The following is a 22,252-nucleotide window of genomic DNA, read 5'->3' as shown; positions in this document are numbered from 1 at the left end:
CTGGCTGCTTGGGGGGGGGTAGCAAACTTAAACCTCTCTGAGAGGATGTGGGCTTCAACCCTCAGACTGCCAAAGACACGAAGTAGGTACAGCAGTGGGTGTGAGGGGGCAGTGCTTTTTTTTATCTGTAAAAGATGAGCAATGAAGAAGGAACTGGAAGCAGATGGAAGCTTCTAGAAGCCAAGTTTGCTTTCAGGAGTAATTTAGAAAGCACACCTCAGAGTTTGCCAAAGCTCGCATCCATACTTCTGACCAGGGGCGGACATGCAGGCAGATGTCACCTGGTCCTGGGAGCACACCCCACAGCCAAGGTGGTTGGGACCATCCCAGGGGAAGGCATGGCTGTCTGTCCCTGGCTACCTGCTGTCTCCTCTAAACATTCTAGTTTCTTCTACATTCATTGCTGCTGGGGCTGTGGGAAACATCTGCCCCTACTCAGGCTCTTACCTCTCATCCAAACAGTACCAGCGACAGAAGGAACAGTATTTCCATTTCAGACCAGGTCTCTAGGCTCACAGCTGGGCTAAATCCCTCAAACTCCGGCAGCCTCGCAGGTGGTAAGGCCACACACAGTGGCACCTCCATAGCTGGCCTCCCCCTTGCCACCTCGTGCCCGCTGACCATGCCCAGCCAGGCCTGGCTCCCTTGGGCCTGGCTCCAGCTGCTGCGCCTGGGCTGGAGTTTGAATGGTACTTCTAGGAAGCACCCCTAGTCTTCTCAAGCTCATCACCAGCCTAACATGGGAAATATCTTCTGCTGCTCACACTCCTTCCCAGAGCTTGGTGCCATCTTCAGCCCATGAGAGCACCTATGAGGGGTTCCACCAACCTGGAGGGCATGCTGGGCCGGACCCTCATCCTCCTGTCCACAGGCCGCCTCCCGCATGAGGTCTCTGCTTACATGGCTTCGCAGCCGTGTGGATGTTGCTGCCTTCCAGTAGTCCTCTCAACAGAGACCTCAGCCTGTGTCTAAATGCTCACTGCATGGCTCTGCTGTCCTCTCACATTGTCCCTGCAATGGACATCACTGTCTTTCTACTCAGCCTCCTTTCCACTGGGTGTCCTGGGCCAAGCATGGACAGGCAGCCACAGCATTCCTTGCTGGGAGCCAGGTTCCCTGCTTCTCCTATACTCCCTCCCTCCCTCCACATCTAAGCAAGAAAACAAATCCCGCAGAGCCTTGCAGTTTCCCTTCTCTGGGATCAGTCACTTCTCTCCCCTTCACCCCAGCCTCAGCTCAGGGATTATAAACGTCCTCTGCTTTCTCCTCGGCACAGTTCTCATGGCTGCCGGGCTCTATCCCACTGATTTCAAAGTCCAGTACCTGCCTCTTCTGCAACACCACTGCCCTCAACTCACAGCAGGAGTGGCCACCTCTGGCCCCTAAGCCCTTTAGGGACCTGGTGTATGTGGGCCTCTGGGGGACATCAACTTCTCCGAGACACTGTCCTTGTGCTCCTAACACAGCTGTCATAGCACCTCTCATGTTCAGGTTCTCTACGGGATCCCTTGTGGCCCTGGGCACTTGCTAAGAACTGGGACAGAGTCTGCTTCCTTCATTTTCACAGTTCCAACCCTGAGCACACAGTGGCTCCCAGTCCAAGCTTTCTGAAAACAAGCTGGGTGGAGACCTCTCTGACTACGGAATCATACCGCCTGGTCCACAGCACACTTTTATGATTGACTAATCTAGGTCCTATGAGACAGGGCCTTGGTATGTAGCACATGCTACCACACTGGCTCTGTCTTCTTGTGTATTTTAGTGGTTTTGTTTGTTTGCTATTAGCTGTTTTTGTTTTTGTTGTGGTTTTTTTTTTTTTCCAGACAGGGTCTTGATACATAGTTCAGGCTGGCCTCATATTTGTGGATATCTCCTCCTGCCTGAGCTTCCAGTGCTGGGACTGCAGGTGTGCACTCCCACACCTGGCCCATTCTTGTGTTTTGGTAGTGACATAAACAATAAGACTGAGGAGGATTCAGGTAGGATAAATGTGTCTATTCTTCTCACCTAACATCAAATATTGTCATGTATAAAAATATCATGTATAGAAAAAAAAAAGCTGGAATGCTCCTTTCTTGAGAGCAATTGCACAGGAGAGGAGGTGGAGCTGGGTTCACTGACATGCGCTGTTGAGCTAAGCACTGAGGCAGTGCTGGGTAAGCGTTGGTGGCTGGGCAGGGGCTTCAGAGGGGGCCAAGCCCTCTGCTCCTTTGGCTTCAGGCTGATGAAAGCAAGCCGACCATACAAGGGCGAGGGAACTGGAGCTAAAAGGATTCATTCCTCTGCTTCCAGCCTCTAATTGGACCTGCTAAGCACGTACTAATCAAAAGAATAATTTACTTAATTGCATGAAGCCATCCTGCGAGCTAACTTAGCACAACTGTTGTCCATTAGCCAGCCTGGCTTCCTGGGGCAGCAGTGATGAGCTGCTAAAAGCTCACTGTGGGATGGGCTGATGCATGCGGTCACTTATGCAGGGGTCACCAACATGGGGACCACAGGTCACACCTGCTTGTGACTCAGGAGCTAATGAGTTTTGAATTTTAAAACAGTTGAAAATAATCCAAGAAAGAACCTTATTTTATGGCACATGACTATTACACAAAATTCAAGTCTCAGTATCCTTCAGGTTTTCTAGGTTGACTGTTACCTTCACCTGCATCAAGCACATGGTCAGCCCCACCCTGCTGGTAGTGCCCCTCGAGCCCACTCTGCTTGCTCTCTGGCCCTGGACAGGACAGTCAGCTGAGCCCGGACACACAGTGGGGCTAGGGCAAGGGCCATGTAACAGCAGCCCCAGCAGCTCAGGCTAAGCGCACTCAGGGCAATTCCCATGGACAAGGTTATCTTAGTACCTAGGGCTATGGCACAGTTTTTTGGGAGAACACTTGCTTAGCATATGTGAAGCCCCTCCTGGGTTACACCCCCGGTGTTGCAAATTGAAAACAAAATAAAACAAAACAAGCTTACCCTTATAATCAAGTCTAAAAAAAAACCAAAACAAAACAAAACAAAACAAAAAAAAAACTGCTCGAAGATTAGTTTTCAAAATTGCCTAAGAGTCATATAAGATGCAGCTCAGAACTCAGTGAAGCCTCCTTTGGTCTGGGGAAATTTGCCTTAGAAGATGGAGACGCCTGTTTCTTCACTGATTCAGTCACACTCTTCCTAAGGTGTGACCTGCCTGAGAACCCAGTGGCCTGGGCTGGTGTCTCTCTGAACCCCTCATGAACACCAGGCTGAGAAAGCCACAGAGTGCAGTAGGTGTCATTTCCCGAAATCAACCAGGGTTCCTGAGCTCTTTCGTATTAGGGTTCCATTTGGCAGCCTATGTATGACCTTCGCTCCATATTTTTTCTGAAGGCAGTGGCTAAGACAGAACCCCAAAGAAGACCGAGGTCCTGCTCCCCTCATAGTTGGGCAGAGCAGGCTCTGTGTCCCACCCTCCCAGAGTCTATCAGGCAGCCTGTGTCTGGAGGGAACTAGAAAAAACAGGGTCTCCCTTAGCTCACTCTCCCAAAGCTCAGAGTGCAGGGCATTACAGACTTCTGTGATTTCTTTGGCTACAACACATAAAGGTAGGGCCTCATCATCAGAGCTCCTTTTAAGAAACAGGAGAGACATGTCATGAGTAGATGAATAAAATGAGCCTCTCAATTAAGTCTGTGGATTATCATGGCAGCAGAAAACATAGAGAAGAAGAAATCACCCAAAAAGGACATTATTTAGTTTGTCCCCCCAGAGTCCGAGATAGCATGTGAGGCCTGCATTTGTTTTTTGGGTCACAGAACAAAGGAGAACCACTTCATGGAGTGAGGTGCTTTTTAGAACCTTGGTGGAGCTCTAGGTAAGAGACATTTGGATCAGGAATTAGACCTTGAAGATCTTTTCCTATCCTAGCAGAGAGCTGTTGATCTTTTACAGCACAGTAGGTCAGCAACAGGGCAGCCTATAGGTGACTCCAGGGACTAGGGCCGGGTACGGTCCTGGGGCTGCGGCTCATGACCTTAGCTGGGCGGGGCCGCTGTACCAACTGCAAACACTCAGTGGTCCCACTGCCCTGCGTTCCTGAGGTTATCACAGCTCTGCGCCTGACTCCACAAAGGCACCTCATTACTACCATAGACCCACTCGCATCCAGGAAAGCCCACACTGCCACTCTAGCAGATAGATGTACACGAAACCAGGGGTCTAATGTGCAATGCGGATGGCATCTCCTCCCACATTAATCTCTGAGGCTAGCACAAAAGGAGGTCTTTTTTTTTGGATGGAAAACCATGGACAAAAAAAAACATGGACATCATGAGCTGAGGTTATTAAAGACCCAGAGAACAACTCCAAACAGCAGGCTGCTCAGAAAGCACCCGGGAAAAATGGATTTTTGTGAGGGCAAAAACAGGCAGTAGGGACAGGAGAACAAACACAGTGACTTCTGAATGGGGCCATTTAGCTGATTTATAAATGATCTCATGAGTGTCCTGGCTGCAGGAGACTGATGCCTCTTCTTTTCTAATGCTGAGTTCAACAGACCAGTTTTCTGGGGAACCAAGGAATCAACTCCAAGGACTCAAAGTCATTATTTTTCAAACATTAATTAACTGGAACTTAATTAAGACTTTTGAAGGTCTCCCCCACACACTGTGAGGGAAACTTTTTTTCTCTTACACCAGCATGGTATAAATGGAGGAGAACAGAACAAAACACTCCTTGGATGTTTTGCATAGAAGCTCAGTGAGTCCTTTGGGGGCTTTGGCTTTCTACTTTATAAACTGAGAGGCCCAAGGAGAAGGAGATAGCTAGAGCTGCTTTCAACAGCCTAACCCTGATGCTCCGAGCTGCCAACCACCTCTTGTTTATCGACAACCTGGGGTCACTCCTAGTGTGCAGACCAGGCTTCTCCCAGCATGCGCCGAGGTTGCCCAGGGCCTTTTCTAGTATGCGGAGTATTCATGCATTTAATCCAAGTGAAATGCACATCAGCCTGATGGCGTGATGGGTCTGGGAGGGTACAGAAGTTGGTGAGTTATTTTAGAAGTCAGGTAAAGAAGGAGGTACATATGTAATTAAACATTTTGGGTTTTTTGACTTAATTTACATAAATATGTTTCATTCACTATCTTTTTTAAAAAGAATATGCTAGTTAGTTTTTTGTTTTTTTGCTAGTTAGTTTTTTATATCACCTTTTTTCAACATATTACACTCAATTTATTATCTTTAAAGCATTTATAAAGCAATGAGTATAAAATGTTTCCTAAATTTCAGGATTTCCTCTGTTCTTTCATATTTGTCTCATCCAAAGAATAAAACTTGGACTTTCTGAAAAAGTTTATGTGAAAAACCCTATCTTTTTGTTATATTAGGGTAAGCTGATCTAATATTCAGTAAAACTGCTAAACATAACAGCAGGTATGACTGGCACACTCAGGTCTGGGATGTGTACAACCACCCGACCTACTACAGAGTTTAGGTCGCAGGTCATAGGCGGAAGCAGGGCCAGGCCACATGAGTGGTGCATCAGTGGTGGCAAGCACACTTTCTGCAGAAGGATGAGTACTGGTGAGGTGGCCACAGGAGAGTTTAAGAAGGGACGAGGACGGGCCAGCTGGAGCTAGGGAAGGAGGCAAAGCCAGAGAGCCAGCTCTGGTGTCAGTAGTACCCACCCAGCCAGCGAGCAGGTAAAACCCTCAGAGTGGAAGAATACATGGGGAGAGAGCATGGGTGGGGAGAGAGGAAGGCAGGCCAGACCCCATGGATGCCAAGCCTGGAGCTGAGGAAAGAAGCTTCTGTAAAGGGGCCCCGGGGACCCAGAAGGTCTCTGTGTAGGGCTGATGTCCAGGACACAAGAGCTATAAAGGCTCCTAGACTTGACAAGTAGGGAGGTGCCAGTGGGTAGGAATCAGGGTGCATTTGTGACTTTGTTGCAAGTAGCAGGCATGCTGTCATCTCCGGAGCCATTAGTCCCTCTTCCTCCAGCTTGTTGACCAGCTCCCACCCAGTTTGCCTACCACCTCCTGGCACCATCGGACACAGGCCTGCCAGGCAGCTGGCCCCAGGGCTCCAGCTCCGCCCCAACTCTGCTGACACAGGTAGCCAGGCGCATCAGCTGCTGTCTGGGAACAGCTCACTTGCTCTAGGCCCAGGAAAGAAATCTACCTGGAGAGAGCTGTGCCACAGGTCAGAACGGCCCCCACCCCAGCCAAACCCACCACAGGGCTTTGCTGCTGCCCACCACACTTCTCAGACACATGAAGACGCCCCCTGTGCACAATGTGGGTATAAATTACAAACAGTAAGGGAAAAGCTGCCCTGCTATAACTCGGACTCCACTCTGCAATGCCCTGGCAAGCAATGAGGAAGCTACTACCAGTGACTCTAGGACTCAGAACTTACCCTGGGTTTAAGCAATGGCTGCTTAAGTGCTGTGGGTTAATGCAGGGCTGCGATATTTGAGCCAACAGTACCACTCCAAACCACTGTTCACCTCAGATCTAATGTTCCACATGCTCCTCCCTCTCCAGGGCTAGTGAGGATTTGTAAATATAACTCTGGGCAGATGAGGGTGAGAACACTTTGGAGTTTCAGAATCAGACACTGGCCAGCTATCTCCTGAACTCCCAGTCTACTGGGAGTAGTCTGCACCTACTGCCATGGAAAGGGATTCAAGGCTGGAACCTGGGCTGAGAATCACATCCCAGACAGTGTCCAGCAATGACCTACTCCAGAATTTGGGTCACAGGGCCACCCACACAAGTGTACCCTCTGCTTGTCACCAGGCCTCTCAAAAACATGGGGGCCTGGAGAGTGTGTGGGAGCATAGCTGTGGCGCGATGGCAGGGAAGGGGACAGAGATGGAGGGCACCATGCTGCCTCTCACCCACCATGGCACCAGGCCCACGTCAAGGTTCTCAGGAAATGCTCACCAACCTGATCCAAGCGGAGCGCACCATCAGCAAAGCGTTGCTGGCGAAGCCGCTTTGCGATCCTGTGCAGGTTCAGAATAGCCTGGTGTACCTCCTCGATGCTGTGCTCTGGGGAGATGGGGGGCAGCTCCTGCTTAGGGATCTTCTTGGTTGGCTGCTCGATCATGCTCTGTGCATGCTCATAGCTCAGTTTGGTGCAGGAGCAGATGATAGTCTGGCCAAACCATTCGTCCAGGATCTGCAAGACAGACAGCTTGTGAGGAAGTTGGGAGGAGACTTTTCCCAGGTGTTTCTTCATCCAGCTATTTATTCACATACGCACAACAAAGATTTATGGAGTGGTGACTGTGTGCTCAGAATGGTGTCACACAGAGGAGTTAGACCTACCAGGCCTTGGGCACTACGGGGCCTGAACAGAGCTCTCTAAGCCCTGGAGGTTTATGGCATCCCTAAGCATAGAGCCAGGCCATGGGTAGGAAGTGATTTCATGCATGTGGGTGAGTGGCCACCAATGTCACAAGTAGGGGAGAGAAGGGGCAGCTCCTGAGACTCTGAGATGTGACAGACAGTGCTGTGTGGACTCCATAATGGCTCAAGGAAGGATAGAGAAGACATGCTCCCTGACAGAGATGGTACAGATGAGGGACAGGGTAGGGCAGAAAGGGAGCGATGCCATCCTGTTTCATAGAGAGGGACAGAATGGGGCTTCTAGATCTCCACATGGTTAGACTAAGTAGTCCCTTGCTGTGGGGAGCTGTGCTTCGAATTCTAAAATGCTGAGCAGCACTGGTTATGGTGGCATGTACTGTAATCCCAATAGTCTAGGAGGCTGAGGCAGGAGGATGGCAAGTATGAGCCCCAACTGGACAACTCAGCAACTTAGTAAGACCCAGTCTAAAAGCAAAAAGTTGAGCAACAACCTTGGTCTCTATAGAACCACTCTAACCTTGAGTTAATGGCCCCAAATGCTCCAGATACTGCTAGATGTCTTCTGGGGAAAAAAGGGCCCAGGCTCAAGGACCTACCCAGTTGGTGGTGGTGCTTACTCAGTGGAGAGGTTACTAATTTTATCTCTTTAATTTTTCAGTATTCTCTATGATATGCCTTCATACTTTAAAAAATTGTAACATTTGAGCTAGATGTGGTGGTACCCGCCCATAATCCCAGCATTCAGGAGGCTGAGGCAGCAGGGTCACTGTGAGTTCAAGGCTAGCTTGGGCTACACATTGAGTTCAAGGCCAGCCTACACTGCGTAGTGAGGTTTTGTTGCAATAACAATACCAACAGCAACAACAACAACAACACAAAGGGCTGAGTGGAAGGCCTAAGAGCCCTCAGAAAACGGTGCTGAGCGACGGCTCCAGCAGCAAAGTCTGACCCAGGGGACCCAGGCCAGTGCCTCTTGGATAGCCCTGAAGACATCCGAAAGCCAGAGAGAACAGGCTGGGCATGGCTGCCAGGGAGAGGCTGAGAGCAGGAAGGATGCACAGTGCACAGAGGGAGCAGCAAGAAGCAAGGGTCCACATGAAGGGGATGCAGAGGAACAACAGGCAGCACATGGCGTGAAAATGCCGCATAGGATGCAACAGCTCATTAATTCCTATTTGGAAACTATGCTCAAATCAGTGCCCAGTCCATAACCAGGGCCAGTGGCAGAGGACAAAAGTACAAAGGGTTTTTTATGGAAAAGAAAAAAATCTGGAGGAGATGCATAAACAGAGCGCTTCCCAAAGAAGATTGGCTCTGCCTCTCCTCTGCTTCATCTGGGACTTAGGTCGCGTCCCTGTGTAGGCTGCTAGTTTGCAGGCTCTGGATACCACTTTTAGGACCCATGATTAGGAAAACAGCTGTCTAGTGAAGTGGCCACCTCCAGACCACTTCTTGGTACCCAGCACGACTGTACACAGTGCAGCACGATCCCCACCCTTACACCCACAGTCGTGGCTGGCTCCCAACCTGCCCAGGGCACTGTTATTCCACCCAGTTTATACCTGTGAAGACAGGTCAGGGACTTCTCAAAATTGCATAAACTCCTAGTAGTATCCAAGACCATCTGAAGATTCAAGCCCCAAATCTAGTGCTACTTTTTCTGAGATTTTTAGCTGAAGCTCATAAAGCAGACAGACTAGATAATGAAGTAAAAGAAAACAAGTGGGGCTGCCTCCCAAGCATGTTGTCTTTCTACAGTTTGTGGATGCAGAAGGTGAGTAAATGCCCCAACAACCTGGCGGATTCTAAGCAAATATTCTAAAATTTATCCTTTGAAAAATGTCAGCACCTCAGTAGGACTCACTGGTTTAAAAAACTATAAATGGACTTAATTTATAATTTTTTTTATTTATTTATTTATTTATTTATTTTATGCATTTAGGGCAGGGTCTACTAAAGTCTGTAGATCAGACTCATAGTCATTCTCCTATTTTTCTGCCACCCAAGCGCTTGGATTATAGATGTGTGCCACCACGTTCAGTCTTAATCACAGTCTCAAGCCCTTTTTTTTTTTTTTTTTTTTTTTTGCAGAACTAGGGATTGAACTCAGGCCCTCGCACTTGCCAGGGAAGCGCTTATTCCACTGAGCCGTCTCCCCGGCCCTAGGTCTTCAATGAAAGGAAACTGATTCTGAGAGATGGCCCTGTCACAACAGTGGGCAGAACTGAGGAGATAGCAGGGGTCCCTGAGCCAGGCCCATTGTGACCCAGGGACTCACAGTTTTCTTAAAGAAAAAGCCATCAGGATATGATGAAGTTGTCAAGAGCAGGACTGATCCCACCGCACTGTATCTGCTGGGGTGGTGTCTCCAGAGGTGGTGGCAGCAACCACCTTGCGGAGCACCTGGCCATGCTGCTTGGCCTCCACAGGGAACCCAGGGCTCCTGCCAGGCAGCCAGGAGGGAGCACGGCAGCCAAGGGCTGTGTGCTGGCAAGCCTGTCTCAATTTCCAAGTTAATGCGCTAGAATTCTCTAAAAGATTTATTTGTACAGAGAAGAATCCTCGCCCACTGAACCGTACATCTTTCTGCTCTGTGAGGCCGTCTGCTCTGGACTCATCTACTGGTCCTAGGCCCACACCCAGGTCCCTTCCTACCCTGACCTGCAAGGAAGGCACAGGGGTAACTTCCCCGAGTGCCGTGGAAGCTGCACTTAGAGGCCTTGGACTTGGCCAGGATGCAGGCATCCCAGTCCTGTGACAGCCGAAGAGAGCCTTGGAAGGGTTTCTTTCCCGAGGACAGCAGGAAGACTCATCCCTCCTCCCTCCCATTTCCCTCCCTCTCTCCTTCTGTCCTTGAGGTACTGGGATTGAATGCAGGTTTCACTCTGGTATCTTCTTGTCAACCCACCTGCCTCAGCCTCCCAAGTGCTGGGATTATACTCAGCTGAAGAAGAAAGTGTGAAGGCTCAGCTTTGGGGAGGAAGCAAGAAAGGAAAGTTCAGGAAGCGGTAGAGGAAGCCTTCTGACCCAGGAAGCACAAAGTCACAGCCAGCCACAGCCAGGGAGATCGCGTCAGCCCAGCCTTTCTTCAAATAGGACCGATGTAGATAGCCATGCAGAAACTGACATCTGGCCCTGTTCTGAAGACACCCAGTGTGACAACTGACAACTACTCTGCCATTTGCTAGGACCTAGACTTCAGGGTTAAGTCAAACCCACTAATAATAATAGGAAAATGTGGGAGAAAAGTTGGTTCAAAGCAAGTTGTATCTCTTTGCATGAATTTTATAAGTACTAAGATTTTGTCTTACTTCTGAGAAAGATTTCATTATGAATCTGGCCTAGTGATACATGCCTGTGATCCCAGCATCCTGGGAGGCTGAGGCAAAGGGTTGCACAGTTCCTTTGTCCCACAGTTGTAACCCCAGGCCTAAAATGAAACACTTTTGCACCCCCTGCCATGGTTGAGATACATGGTATTCTGAGATCCTTTCTTTGTTGCTGAAGCAGTCTTTGAAGCAACTGTGTCCCCTGGAGGTAGCTGGTCGGGCAAGGTTTCTACTACAGTGTTTGAGAATGAAACACAACACCCAGAGCTCTGTTTCCTTACCACTAAGGGAACCCCAGATTACACAACCCATTTCATGGCCTGGCCTTGAGCCTACTGCAGACTTTGAGGCCTCAGCTCAGAGGTGTACAACTGCCTGTGACACCACAGGAAGCCTTCAGTGGCAGGCACAGAGGTCGAGGCACTGGGGACAATGGTAGTCACGAGGGGGCTGATTGTGATATGTTCAGAGGACACTGCACAACAGGGTAAGGGGAGCAGGTTCTGCTCCTAGAAAGACATCTAACACCATGAGAAGCAGAGCAGTGGCTATGAGCAGTGTCTCCCTTAGTCCTCAGGTAAGATGGCGAGGACTTGCACTGGGTGGAGAGATGTCCACAGGACAAGAGCACTGACTGGAGGTGTGCTGACACGTGGAGGCTTGGACAAAGCAGATGTGAAGGTGCCAGGGACTTCAAGTGTGCAGGGCTTAGTGGGTGCTGATGCCTTCAAAGGCCCAGAGAACACAGAGTTTAAGCTTGGGTTGCAGCAGCAACATTTTTACTGCCTGGAGAGAGGGGAAAGGATGAGGAAAAGCAAAGAAGATATTGCGTGGAAAGGGAGACTTCGGGAGATTAAGCTGGCTGCACTGTGGTTTCTAAGAAGGAAAAAGAGAAGTCACCTGGGAGAGTGGTCTTAAAGGAAAGAGGAGTGGGAGGCCGAGTTGAAGGCTGGAACCCAAGAATGAAGGTCTTGATAGTGACCTGAGTCACTATCAAGTGACAAGTTCAAGGGCAGCCTGGGCTACAAAGTGAGCTTAAGGCCAGCCTGAACTACACTAAAACGTTGTCTCAAAAAGATTAAAAAAAAAAAAAAAAGCTGGTGATGAAAATAGGCTGCCTGAGTACAGCACAGGTCCAAACTAAGGCTGGACCACAGCGACAGGGACACTGAGACAGGCAGCACGAGAACAGCCTGCATCAGCTAGGGGCCCTGTCCTCACTCTTCTCATCTTTACAGCTGAATTTCACCAGCTGCCCAGCTGGATCCGCTATATGCTGCCTTTTTAACAGCCTAACACCGGGGTGTCTGCAAAGGCAGCTTCGTATTGCAGGCCCTCTGCCCTGGTCGCGGAGGGCCACCCAGGCAACTCTCCTTGGAGGAGGAGCAGCTGTCTCCATGTTGGCTGAGCCTGACACTATTTCCATGTATTGATATGTATAGAGCTGGCTAGGACTTTTCCTTATCCCTTCAATTGGCTTTAAGCAATGCATATTGGTCTAGCTGAGGTGCTGGTGATAGTCTCTGAAGACAGCACGTGTGTTTCCAAAGAACCACCCCCTGCTGCTCCCTAGAGTGAGCTGGGTTGAGATGAGACGAAGAGCCAATGCTCTACAATGTTGGCTGGGATTGAGCCTCAAGACAGAGGCTATGACTTTCTGGGGCTTGAAAGGTCACACACATCAGAGCTGAAGCACCAGACCCCAAAATATTAGATGTTATCTTTTTTTTTTTTAATGTATTTAGTACAGGGTCTGCAGGGTCTCACTACACAGATCAGATTTATGGTGATCCTTTGTTTTTCAGCCTCCCAAGGGCTGGGATTATAGGCACATGCCACCACGCCCAGTCTCAATTGCTGTCTCAGTGCACCCCATGTGCGGGGCCAGCACAGCAAGCTGGAGATTGAATCCCAGCCTCTGCATCTGCCTAAGCAAGCACTTTAATCTGCTGAGCTATCTGGCCAGCCCTAGATGCTCTCTTAATCATGTGATAGACACTACGCTCTGCAGATCCTTCTCTCTGCACATCGCAGAGGTGAGTTCAGGCCTCCTACTGGCCCAGCTCACAGCACTCACCTACTTCCTGCCATTCTCACAGTCACTCACCCCCAAGCCACCCCCTTCTTAACGAACGAATAAAACCTGGGTTTAGCCTTGGCTTGAAGCCTTTGTTCTAGATAGCCATCTCCATGGCTGGACTTAGGACCCCTTGGCTCCCCCAAAATATAGACATGCCTTAGTGTCTTTGTTCTCACAGTGGGTGTGATAAATTGGAATTAATTTGACGGGATTCTAATAATTTATCCATGGGATTATAAATATAAACTTCCTGGACTGAGATCAGGACCAGGAAGGGCTCTGTACACCTGGCCCTTGGTGTGCACCCCTTACACTCCTTTGCCAGAGAGGCAAAGTGTCACAGGTATTTAGGAGGTGATGAGGCCACAGACTGACATGGCCGGTACAGATTTTGTCTTTTTGGAGTTGAATCTTGCAGAAGTACAAGATGGAGCTTGATGACTTTTCCCTTGAGCCAGCAGGGAATCACAAATGTCTAGATCAGAGAACAATATTCTCACAACTTTGATGTGAGAAATATGCTAAGAACAGATTCTCAGGATTTATTAACCCCCGAAGTCTGAGCACTGGCTTAATAAAAGCAGAGACAGCCATGATTTTGTGAGTGTTGAAAAAAAATCAAGTAGGTATTTAAAAAGTAGTTGGAGGCTGGTGTGATTGCATATGCCTGTCAAACCAGCACTCTGAGAGGCCGCCTAGATGATGACAAGTTTGAGTCCAAGTTAGGTAACTTAGAAACTTGGTGAAACCCTATCTCAAAATTTAAAGTAGGCTGGACATGGTGGCATACTCCTCTAATCCCAGGGATTAAAGGCAGGAGGACTGCCATGAGATTGAGGCCAGTTTGCATTACACAGCAAGACTCTATCTCACAAAACAAAACAAAACAAAACAAAACAAAACAAAAATTAAAGGGCTGGCAATGCAGCTCAGTGCAAAGGTCCTGGGTTCAATTCCCAGTACTCAAAACAAGAACAAACAACTGGAACAGCCTCTTTACAGTAGTCTCTTCTTGCTCTAAAGTTAAAGAATGCCAGCAGCCTAGGGAAAACCACAAAGCTTTCTCCACTTCACTTCCAGATGACACTAGTGGACACAAGGAAGGTGGCAGGATACTGCTGGCCCTGCCCTGGATCTTTCTAACCAAGTGGACGCCCACATGCCAAGAGAAGGCTCCATAACATCCAAGCCCATCCTTGAGCTTCCACGATCCTGCTTTCACCCCAGCTCTCAACACAGGGCTGCCCTCACTTTCCGCCTGCCTTCAGCTGTTCCCCACTCACACTCTGACCAGCTCAAGCCTTCCTCCTCCGTGTCTTGAACAAGCCTCCCTTGACCTCGAGTGTGGGATCTGGTCTTTCACGCTGGGCTCCCTGACTGTGGGCAGGAGACACCGATCCATCACCACATCCAGGACTAAACAGTGGTCTCTCTCTCATGTGGTTGGTCCCTTGTGTGGGCAGTGTGTTTGGATAAGCACGGTACAAGCAGTGCGGTCAGTGGACCTTGCCCCACACCCTGTCCCTTGTCCAAACCCGCACACTTCCTCTCTGGAGTGGTTTGGATGAAGACCAGCACCTTTTGGAGCCTGCAACTACTTCACGCCTGTGCTCCAGCCCTTGCAAGGGCAGAGTCCTGGGTGCCAGACACTTCAAGAATCCCCAGGGGCCGTGGAGGCTGGGCTTGCCACTTTCTAGTGCTGTGTTTATGACACTTGCATTTTGGAACTCATAAGATCAGGTGGCTATTTCTTGGATCTGACTCTGGCAGGATAATTCAGACTGAACACTGCTTTTACAGACTCAAGTTAATCTCCTTCTGTGGGCTTTATTTTCTCTTTAGTTAAATGTTTGCAAAAACAAGCATTTATAAAAGTATAAAAGTTGTGCATATTTTCAAAAATCATTAGAAAATATAAAAAAGTAGGAAAACTTACTCATAGTTTTATTGCTTGAATACAACCACGGCTGGCACCCTGTTTGGTCTCCTTCTGGTCATTTTCCATTCATTATTTCCCCACCAGAGTACAGCCATCCCCACCCCCACTACAGTATGGTTGCTGGCATACTGTATTAATAATTTGTTCCTTGTATTTCAGATAATGACTGCCTCTTAAATCTTAAAAAAGAACTTTTTTACCAGATATGTAGGAGCCATGAAAACAAAATATAATGTGTGTGACTTTTCTTTTATTCCAATTTGGGTAAATCAACTGGAGACAATCAGAGAACTATATTATGGCCTGGGTTTTAGCTGGCACCCTGGCATTAATATTCATTGTTAGGAGGGCATTGTGTTATGTAAGAAAATGTCCAAATTCTTTAGTCATGAATTAAAACATTTATGAGTGAAATGACATGTCTTGGTTTGTTCTAAATTACTTTAGCATGGAAAGAAATCTTGATAGAAGTTGAATCTGGGAGATGAAGATGTTAAGTTCATTGTGTTATTTTATTTATTTTCATATATATCTACATTTTTTCAATATAAAAGTAAAAGGTTAAAATATACAGTTTCAAAAGCTTGTGATGAAGGCCTTTCTACATCCTTTTTCACGTCCTAAGAATATTCACTTTTATTGCTTTTAACAGATTATTTTGATGTCAATTTCCATATTTCTCTAAAACCTGCTTATTACTTCTATATCCATTAGGCATTACCTGCAAACTTTCCAGGATAGAATCTGTTTTGCCCCCTGCCTCATATCCCTTTTCCAACAATACCACCATTGCTCTCAAAGCAGTTACCCTACAGCTACCAGAACTCACTCATCAATATGCTAACTCAGTCAGTAAACATGCAGTGTCTCGTCTTTCCACACAACTGCCTTCACTAGGATTTACATTTGTTTGGTCTTTCTGTGCACTGCATATATCAATCCACCCGAGCTTCCCGCCATCTGGAACGGTGGTGATGGACGGACACCCTATCTTCCTCTTCCCTCACAGCTTCCTGAGGAGTATGCATGAGGGACTCGGTGTCATGAGCCTACGCTCTGCAGGTGACCTTCCTTACTCTCGCAGTCAACGTACACTTAGTGGGCACAGACATTCAGCGTGGGCACTGCAGGCTTGGGCTTTCATTAATGGACATGGTGTCATTCACTGTTGTTTCACTTTCCAGTGTTGTACTGGAACAGCTTGACGTTATTCTTATGTGGAAACCTCGAGATCTTCCTTCGTTTGTCCTTTTTCCAAGATCTTTCCAGGGTCCTAAAATTCTATGATGTGTGTCTTGGAGGTGACCTCTCTCCATCAGTTGGCCAGCAATGTGTTCTTCCACTCTAAAAAGTCATCTTTCCCCAGGAATGGCACATTTCCTATAATTATTTTGTCCCTCACTCCACACCTTGGTTTTCTTTGGCTGCTTAGGAATGCTCACTGAACAGATGCTGTCTATCTCAAACTGGTCTTTAATTTCTTAATCTTTTCTCTTAATCTCTTCCTGGGACAATTCCTCAAATTTATCTTCCAACTGAAATCTTGAATCTTCTCTTTCTTTTCCTTCTTTCCTTGTTTTTAATTTCTCTGAGTACTTTTTTCCTCCAAATGTTTATTTTTTAAAAGTTAGATCTTGTGACACTGAAACTCTCTCTCACCACCCCCAAATTAAAAAAACTACTTCTTGAGGGATATAAAGGTCAATTTCTTTTTACCTTTGATAGTATGTAAGGCCCTCACTGCTTTCCTTGCTGTTCATTTACTTTCTCCTCCTACCTCACTTTTCTTTTTTGTCTCTCAAATATGGACTCTCAACCCCAAGGGTCTGGTCCTATGGGTGGATTCACTGCCCAGCCCCCATGCTGGGTTGCTGATCCAGAGCCCCAGGCTCTAAAGTCCTCATTCACCCGTGAAAGCTGTCCCCTATCCTGACTCTCATGTGTGGGCCTCGCTCCCAGGGTTCCGGTGGTGCCAGGAACAGTACAGTGGGGCTCCTGTCTCTAGGCAGCTGATACTCTGCTCACCCCTTCAAGATATCACCTTCAGGGGCCAGGGAAATGGCTCAGTGGAATAAGTGCCTCCCTGGCAAGTGCAAGGGCCTGAGTTCAATCCCTGGTTTCACCAAAAAAAAAAAGAAAGAAAGAAAAGATATCACCTTAAGGTGCACTATTCCCTCATTCACACAGCCCTTCCTTTATCCTGTCCCCAGAATAAATCACTGGCCTCTGCTAAACAGGAAGCAAGATAGTGAACTAAACTTCCAACCCACACTGCGGCCAGCCTTCCAGCTGTCACCTAATGCCCCCCACCCCATGCAGAGTGATCCGGCGCTGTCAACTTCAGAATTTTTTGCCTCTTGACTTCCTCCATTGCTGGCTCAGGATTTAGCTTTCTCAGGCTCCCTAAGTCAGCTCCACTCATCCACCTGCTACCCAGCTTCCAAAAGGTTGTTGCTGTTGTCTCCTCTCCCGTTCTTTGTCCTTTGTGGGTTTAGATCTTTAAAAAAAAAAAAAAACCCAAAAAAATCTCTACTATTGTTTTAGTGAGATTTTGAGAAGGAATGAAAGTAAATACATATTTAATCCTCTGTCTTTATTTGGAACTTTTTTTATTTATTGACTAATTCTTACTAGTACACATTCACAGTACAGAACATTTACACCATTTGTGAGGAGCTGGCAGGTGCACAAACACATCCCCAAAAAACACACATCCCCCAATTCCCTTCTTCATGCCCTTCCCCATCTCTGTCCCTTTCCCATTTGAGAAAGATCTATCCTCCTCCTTTCTATCACCCTTTATTTTGCTATTTATTTATTTCAGGGTCTTCATATACAAGACACCATGCAATATTTAAGCTTGTATGTCTGATTTACTTTAATATCATGTTCTCTAGGTGCACCCATTTTCCTGCAAATGACTCAAGTTGCTTGAGCAGAGCTACACTCTACTGTGTTTATAATTAACTATTTCTTTTTTCCTTCCACTTCATGTTACAGCACAAGCACTTCCCGTGTTCCTCCATGGTGGCTGTGGTCATCTCTTGTAACTGCACCCCCCCCCCCCCCCCCGCGAGCAGGCCCTGGCCTATGGCACCATTCCTGTGTTTTGGATGCCCATGTGTTTGCTTTGGGGAAGGAAAGTTTTTGCTATAGTCACTTGGTGTGCCTGCGCTTGATCCTCATGTCCAGAGTGAGTTAGGGCAGTCCTCTCCCCTCTGTTCTCATCCGGTGCCTCACCCCCTTGTCCTCTCATCCCTCTCTCTGCAAGGCAGTGCTCATCAATCTACAGTGACTTCCGAAGAACCCTACCCCCTGTGGTTCATATGGACTGCCCTCTGAGTGTCCCTGGCTGGATGCCACCCTCTAAGCAGATGATCCAGGACAAAGCATGCAGCAGGCACTTGGCATGACACTCAGAATGGGATGATGGGAGGAAGACAAACACCAACCCGTCTGCTGTTACCTTGCCCTCAGCGGTAAGCGTCCAGATCACAGAGAAGGTCAGCTTGTCCGTCATGGGATTGAGGCTGCAGAGCTCCTCGCACAGTAGCCTGGGAAGCATGGGGACCACCTGTGAACAGAGGACAGCTGTGAGCACCTTTCTATAGACTCCAGAAAGACCCCCATCTCCCACCCTTACAGAGGGCTCTTCTGTTAAGAGAATAAGGGGTGGGAAAGCAGGAGTCAGTAACAGAAATAAGAAAGACTGTGGCAGAAGGATCCCAAGGTGGCACCCAGCTTGGACAACTTAGTGAGAACCTGGATACTAAGTTTTCAAAAGGCATGAGGGGGGGATAGATGGGGATGTAGCCTAGTGTGAAGACCCTGGGTTAATACCAGTGTCATTAAGAAAAGACAGACAGACAGAATAAATGACAGACTAACCAGCTACATTTTGCTACCTACAGTCAGCCCTTTGGATTCCAGCATTCCACATCCATGGATCCAACTAACCTGGATGAAAAATCTTACAAAAATAAAAAAAGTGTCTGTACTGAGCACGCACAGGCTTTCTTCTTGCTACTCCCTGAGCAATGCAGTACAAGAATCCACAGCACCTGCACTGTGCTGAGGAGCATGTGAACCTGGAGGTGGTGTGTGGTGGCTGCACCCCGTACCATGGAATCAAAGGGACCAGAGCACCGCTGCATTCCAGAACCAAGCCCTGTGGAGACCCAGAGGTGGTCGAAGTAACCCTGAAATTCTGCATTCCCAAATGGCTTGTGTTTTGAATATAATTACTGTGGTTGAGTTACATGTTTAAGAACCCATAGGCTGAATATAAACTCTTCAGAGTCTCAGCAGAGTAGAATTAAGCCATTACTTGATTTGGTAACTAAACATATCAGAGTTTACCACATGTTGGAACAGCAGGAATACTTTAATGAGGTATCACCATTGCAACAAAAAAGAACAGTCCGTATGTCTAGGCCTCTTTGATGAACACTGGGCAACTACTCCTCTTTTTGCAATTTTTGAAACCTAAAGGATTTTTCCTCTTACCGATCTGTATATCTTGTGTAAACATGCTGAATGGCATACCCTCTTTGATTAAAACATTTGTTTCAATTTACTTTCAAATGATGGTCAGAATACTGTTTTCTGTACCTCTCCAAAGGTGAAATGAATGCATCTGTACCTCCCAAGATATTTCACACTCTCCCTTCACCTTCAAATCTGTTCCCTCCTCCAATTTTTTTTTAAAGTAAGGATATGTAATCTATCCACCCCACTTGGCATTAGCATTTATCATGGACCCACCCACAGTGCAGTGTAGAACCCCAGCCATGCCAAGAAGGGAGCAGCAGGCCAGACTGCCATGCTCTATGGTAAATGGAGCTGATTTCTTTAGTACCAAAACAAACCCCAGTGGTTTCTCACTCAGTGTGAAGTGTCTGTACTTCTGCCACGCCTCAGTACAGTGTCTTTGCTGTGGAAAAGCAAATTCTAGAACTCATGGTCCATATCAGTAAAAATAATAATTATTTAGCATTATTCTAAAGGATGCAGTGTCTTTTAACAACTATGTTAAACCTAACAAGGACCTGTAAGCTTCTGGCAATAGCTTTCACAAGATGGCTACCTTTGAAGTGTTTTTCTTGACCCTGATTTTGCACCATTGTCTTAGATGACAATTTTTTTTTCTTAACATGTCTAATGGTGCATTAAAATGTCATCTAGGTACTTAACATTTTCTGGTACGTTAAGTGTTTTACAAAATGGCACATCTTCACCTGCATTCAATACGCTGTAAAATGGGGACATTTTGGTATCATACAATTTCATGATTGACTTACAGAGCTTTTGAATACTCTTTGCTACTGGACTAAGCCTGGGAATAATTCTAGCCAGCCCCATCCTCTGCTTTCACATGTGGAGGCCTAACCATTAGTTTGATAGCATTTGGAGACTGGGTCCTTAATAGGTAATCCAGGTTCCGCAAAGTCCTGGGTGAGGCCTACTTCCATGGGCTGGTGACTTTGTAAGAGGAAGAAGTGGGAGAGAACATACTGATCTCTGCAAGCTGATTCTAAAGAGAGCAGTGAGGGGACATAGTCACACATGAGCCAGGAAGAGGGCCCTGGCTGGGACCCACAGGGGCACCTGGACCTGGGCTTTTGGTTCTAGAAGTATAAGTAAGTGAATGTATCTTGGTGACATCTCCAAATCTGCAGCATATTATTATGGGAGCCTGAGCTGACCACGACAGACTAAAGCAGGTTTGCCGGGTGTGAATTCCCACCTTCTCCTCTGGGCTGCATTAGGAGACCACTGCACATCCAACATGCTTGTTGTAGTGCTAGTAGACCAGAGCTTAATCACTACTTTTTTAAACAGATAATAAATATTTTGCTAACTAGTCAGACAGTATCTTACTTAAACTCATAAAACCGAACATCTGATAACATAACATAGTTTCTGATGTCATGTTTCAGTGTTTGTTTGAAAGTTATTGTAACTTGGACTTGGACTGAACCCTAGAACAGAAAGAAAACATTAATGGAAGAAAATTCACTGCGATCCAAAAAGTATGGAGTTGAGTTCATGGTAATGTTCCACCCGGGTTTCTTAGTTCTGAAATGATTGCACGGTACTGTAAGGTTTTAATGATGGGGCTTCTGAGGTGTGTGGAACTTCTCTGTCCCATCTCTAGAAACTTTTCTCTAAATCTAAAAGAATTCCAAAATGAAAGAGCTTACAAAGAAAGGGAAAAAATACTGCTTTTTAAAATCTTGTGTTATACATGACATAAATTTAACCATGATATAAATGTGTGCTAATTATGTTCATGAAATCTGATCTGTTTTGTATCTGTGCTTGGCCAAAACAAAAGAAGGTGTAAAGATCATGGAGCACCTGAGGGGAGAGCAGTCTCACAGTGCAGGGAAAGATGGGGTAGCCGCCCGAGAGACCTGGAGTCAAGTCCTGCGGCCAGCATGCCCTGTGTGACTTGGGCAAGCCAGTACAACTCGGGGTCTGCAGGGTTTGAGTGTGCTCAGTAAAAGCTCATGGTATCCAAGCTCCTATTCTTCTTGCACAGCCTTCTGGGCAGCTTCACACTTGGCACTATCCACCAGCTGGTGGGCTTCCACCTGCCTTGGCTGCTCACTGCTGCAGCTCTTGCAAGTTGTTATATCTTTCTAAAACTCTTCTCTGAATGTTTGCATCTAGCAAACTTCCACACATCCTAGTAGATTTGGCTCATGGCCCAGACTCCCACAGCTGTGAAGGTGTGCCCCTTTACTGTCCTTCAGAGGGGGCAGGGCACTTCTCAGCAGTGGCCATTGCCCCCGTCCTGCCTGCGACCTATGACAGCTCCATAGCACAGACCACACAAAGTCCTGGTTGCTTCTTGAGGTGCCCCTCCCCTCAGCCAGACCAGGGAGCCCTTGAGATCAAGGGTGGGACTTTGCCCTGTCCCTCTGCTCAGTACCACCTGACACACAGCTGGCATTCTGAGTCTCCAGGAAAAGAATGACCTGTATTTTCTGTTTGTTGCTTACTGTATCTCATAAAACATTTTATGAAATACCTTCTAGATTCCTCTTTAAACATCTTTACATAAAAAGCTCAGAACTTGAAGAAGAAGGTAAACCGATTTGGCTATTGCTCTTAAAGCTCTCGGCACACCCGATGGCTGTCCAGGTTATCCAAACTGTTTTGCTTCTCACGCTGCAATGGTCTGATGCCAAAGAACCTAAGCACACATGAAGAAGCAAAACAGGGAAACTTTCTGGGTAGTGCAATTATATTAAATTTCTAAGAGACATTCCTTTTAATATACTTTTCAGCAGATCTTGAGGCAGAGATCAGATGGAATTCTGAGAAAACAGTCTTTATGTCCATACAGTTTTGTTAATAGGTGGTTAGGCTGCTTTCAAAGGAGAAGGGATTAAGAGGTTATGGCCACACTTGTGGTCTGGCACCTCATAGCCTCTCATAAATCGGGCCTGGTCCTGGCGGGGTCACGCGAATGTGCTCTCCCACAACCCTATGCGTAGAGGGTATCGCTGTAGAAGAGGGTGGTGGGTGGGGGCCCACCTCCCATGAT

The 22,252-nt window shown here is 47.3% G+C and overlaps 1 protein-coding gene across 3 annotated transcripts in view; it reads right to left on the bottom strand.

Annotated features, from left to right (window-relative positions):
• Dis3l2 (DIS3 like 3'-5' exoribonuclease 2) overlaps positions 1-22,252 on the bottom strand; it is a 321,513-nt gene that overhangs the window by 53,833 nt on the left and 245,428 nt on the right. For all 3 annotated transcript variants that reach the window (XM_023722254.1, XM_023722255.1, XM_023722256.1), the window contains 2 exons: positions 18,164-18,271; positions 6,925-7,158 (listed from right to left, as the gene is read on the bottom strand). In XM_023722254.1, the coding sequence (XP_023578022.1) occupies positions 6,925-7,158; positions 18,164-18,271 (342 nt within the window). The remainder of the gene's footprint in view (positions 1-6,924; positions 7,159-18,163; positions 18,272-22,252) is intronic.

Source organism: Octodon degus, unplaced genomic scaffold (assembly GCF_000260255.1).
Source record: "Octodon degus isolate 3935 unplaced genomic scaffold, OctDeg1.0 scaffold00089, whole genome shotgun sequence".
Lineage (NCBI taxonomy): Eukaryota > Metazoa > Chordata > Mammalia > Rodentia > Octodontidae > Octodon > Octodon degus.
This window is presented reverse-complemented; position numbering and strand designations above follow the sequence as displayed.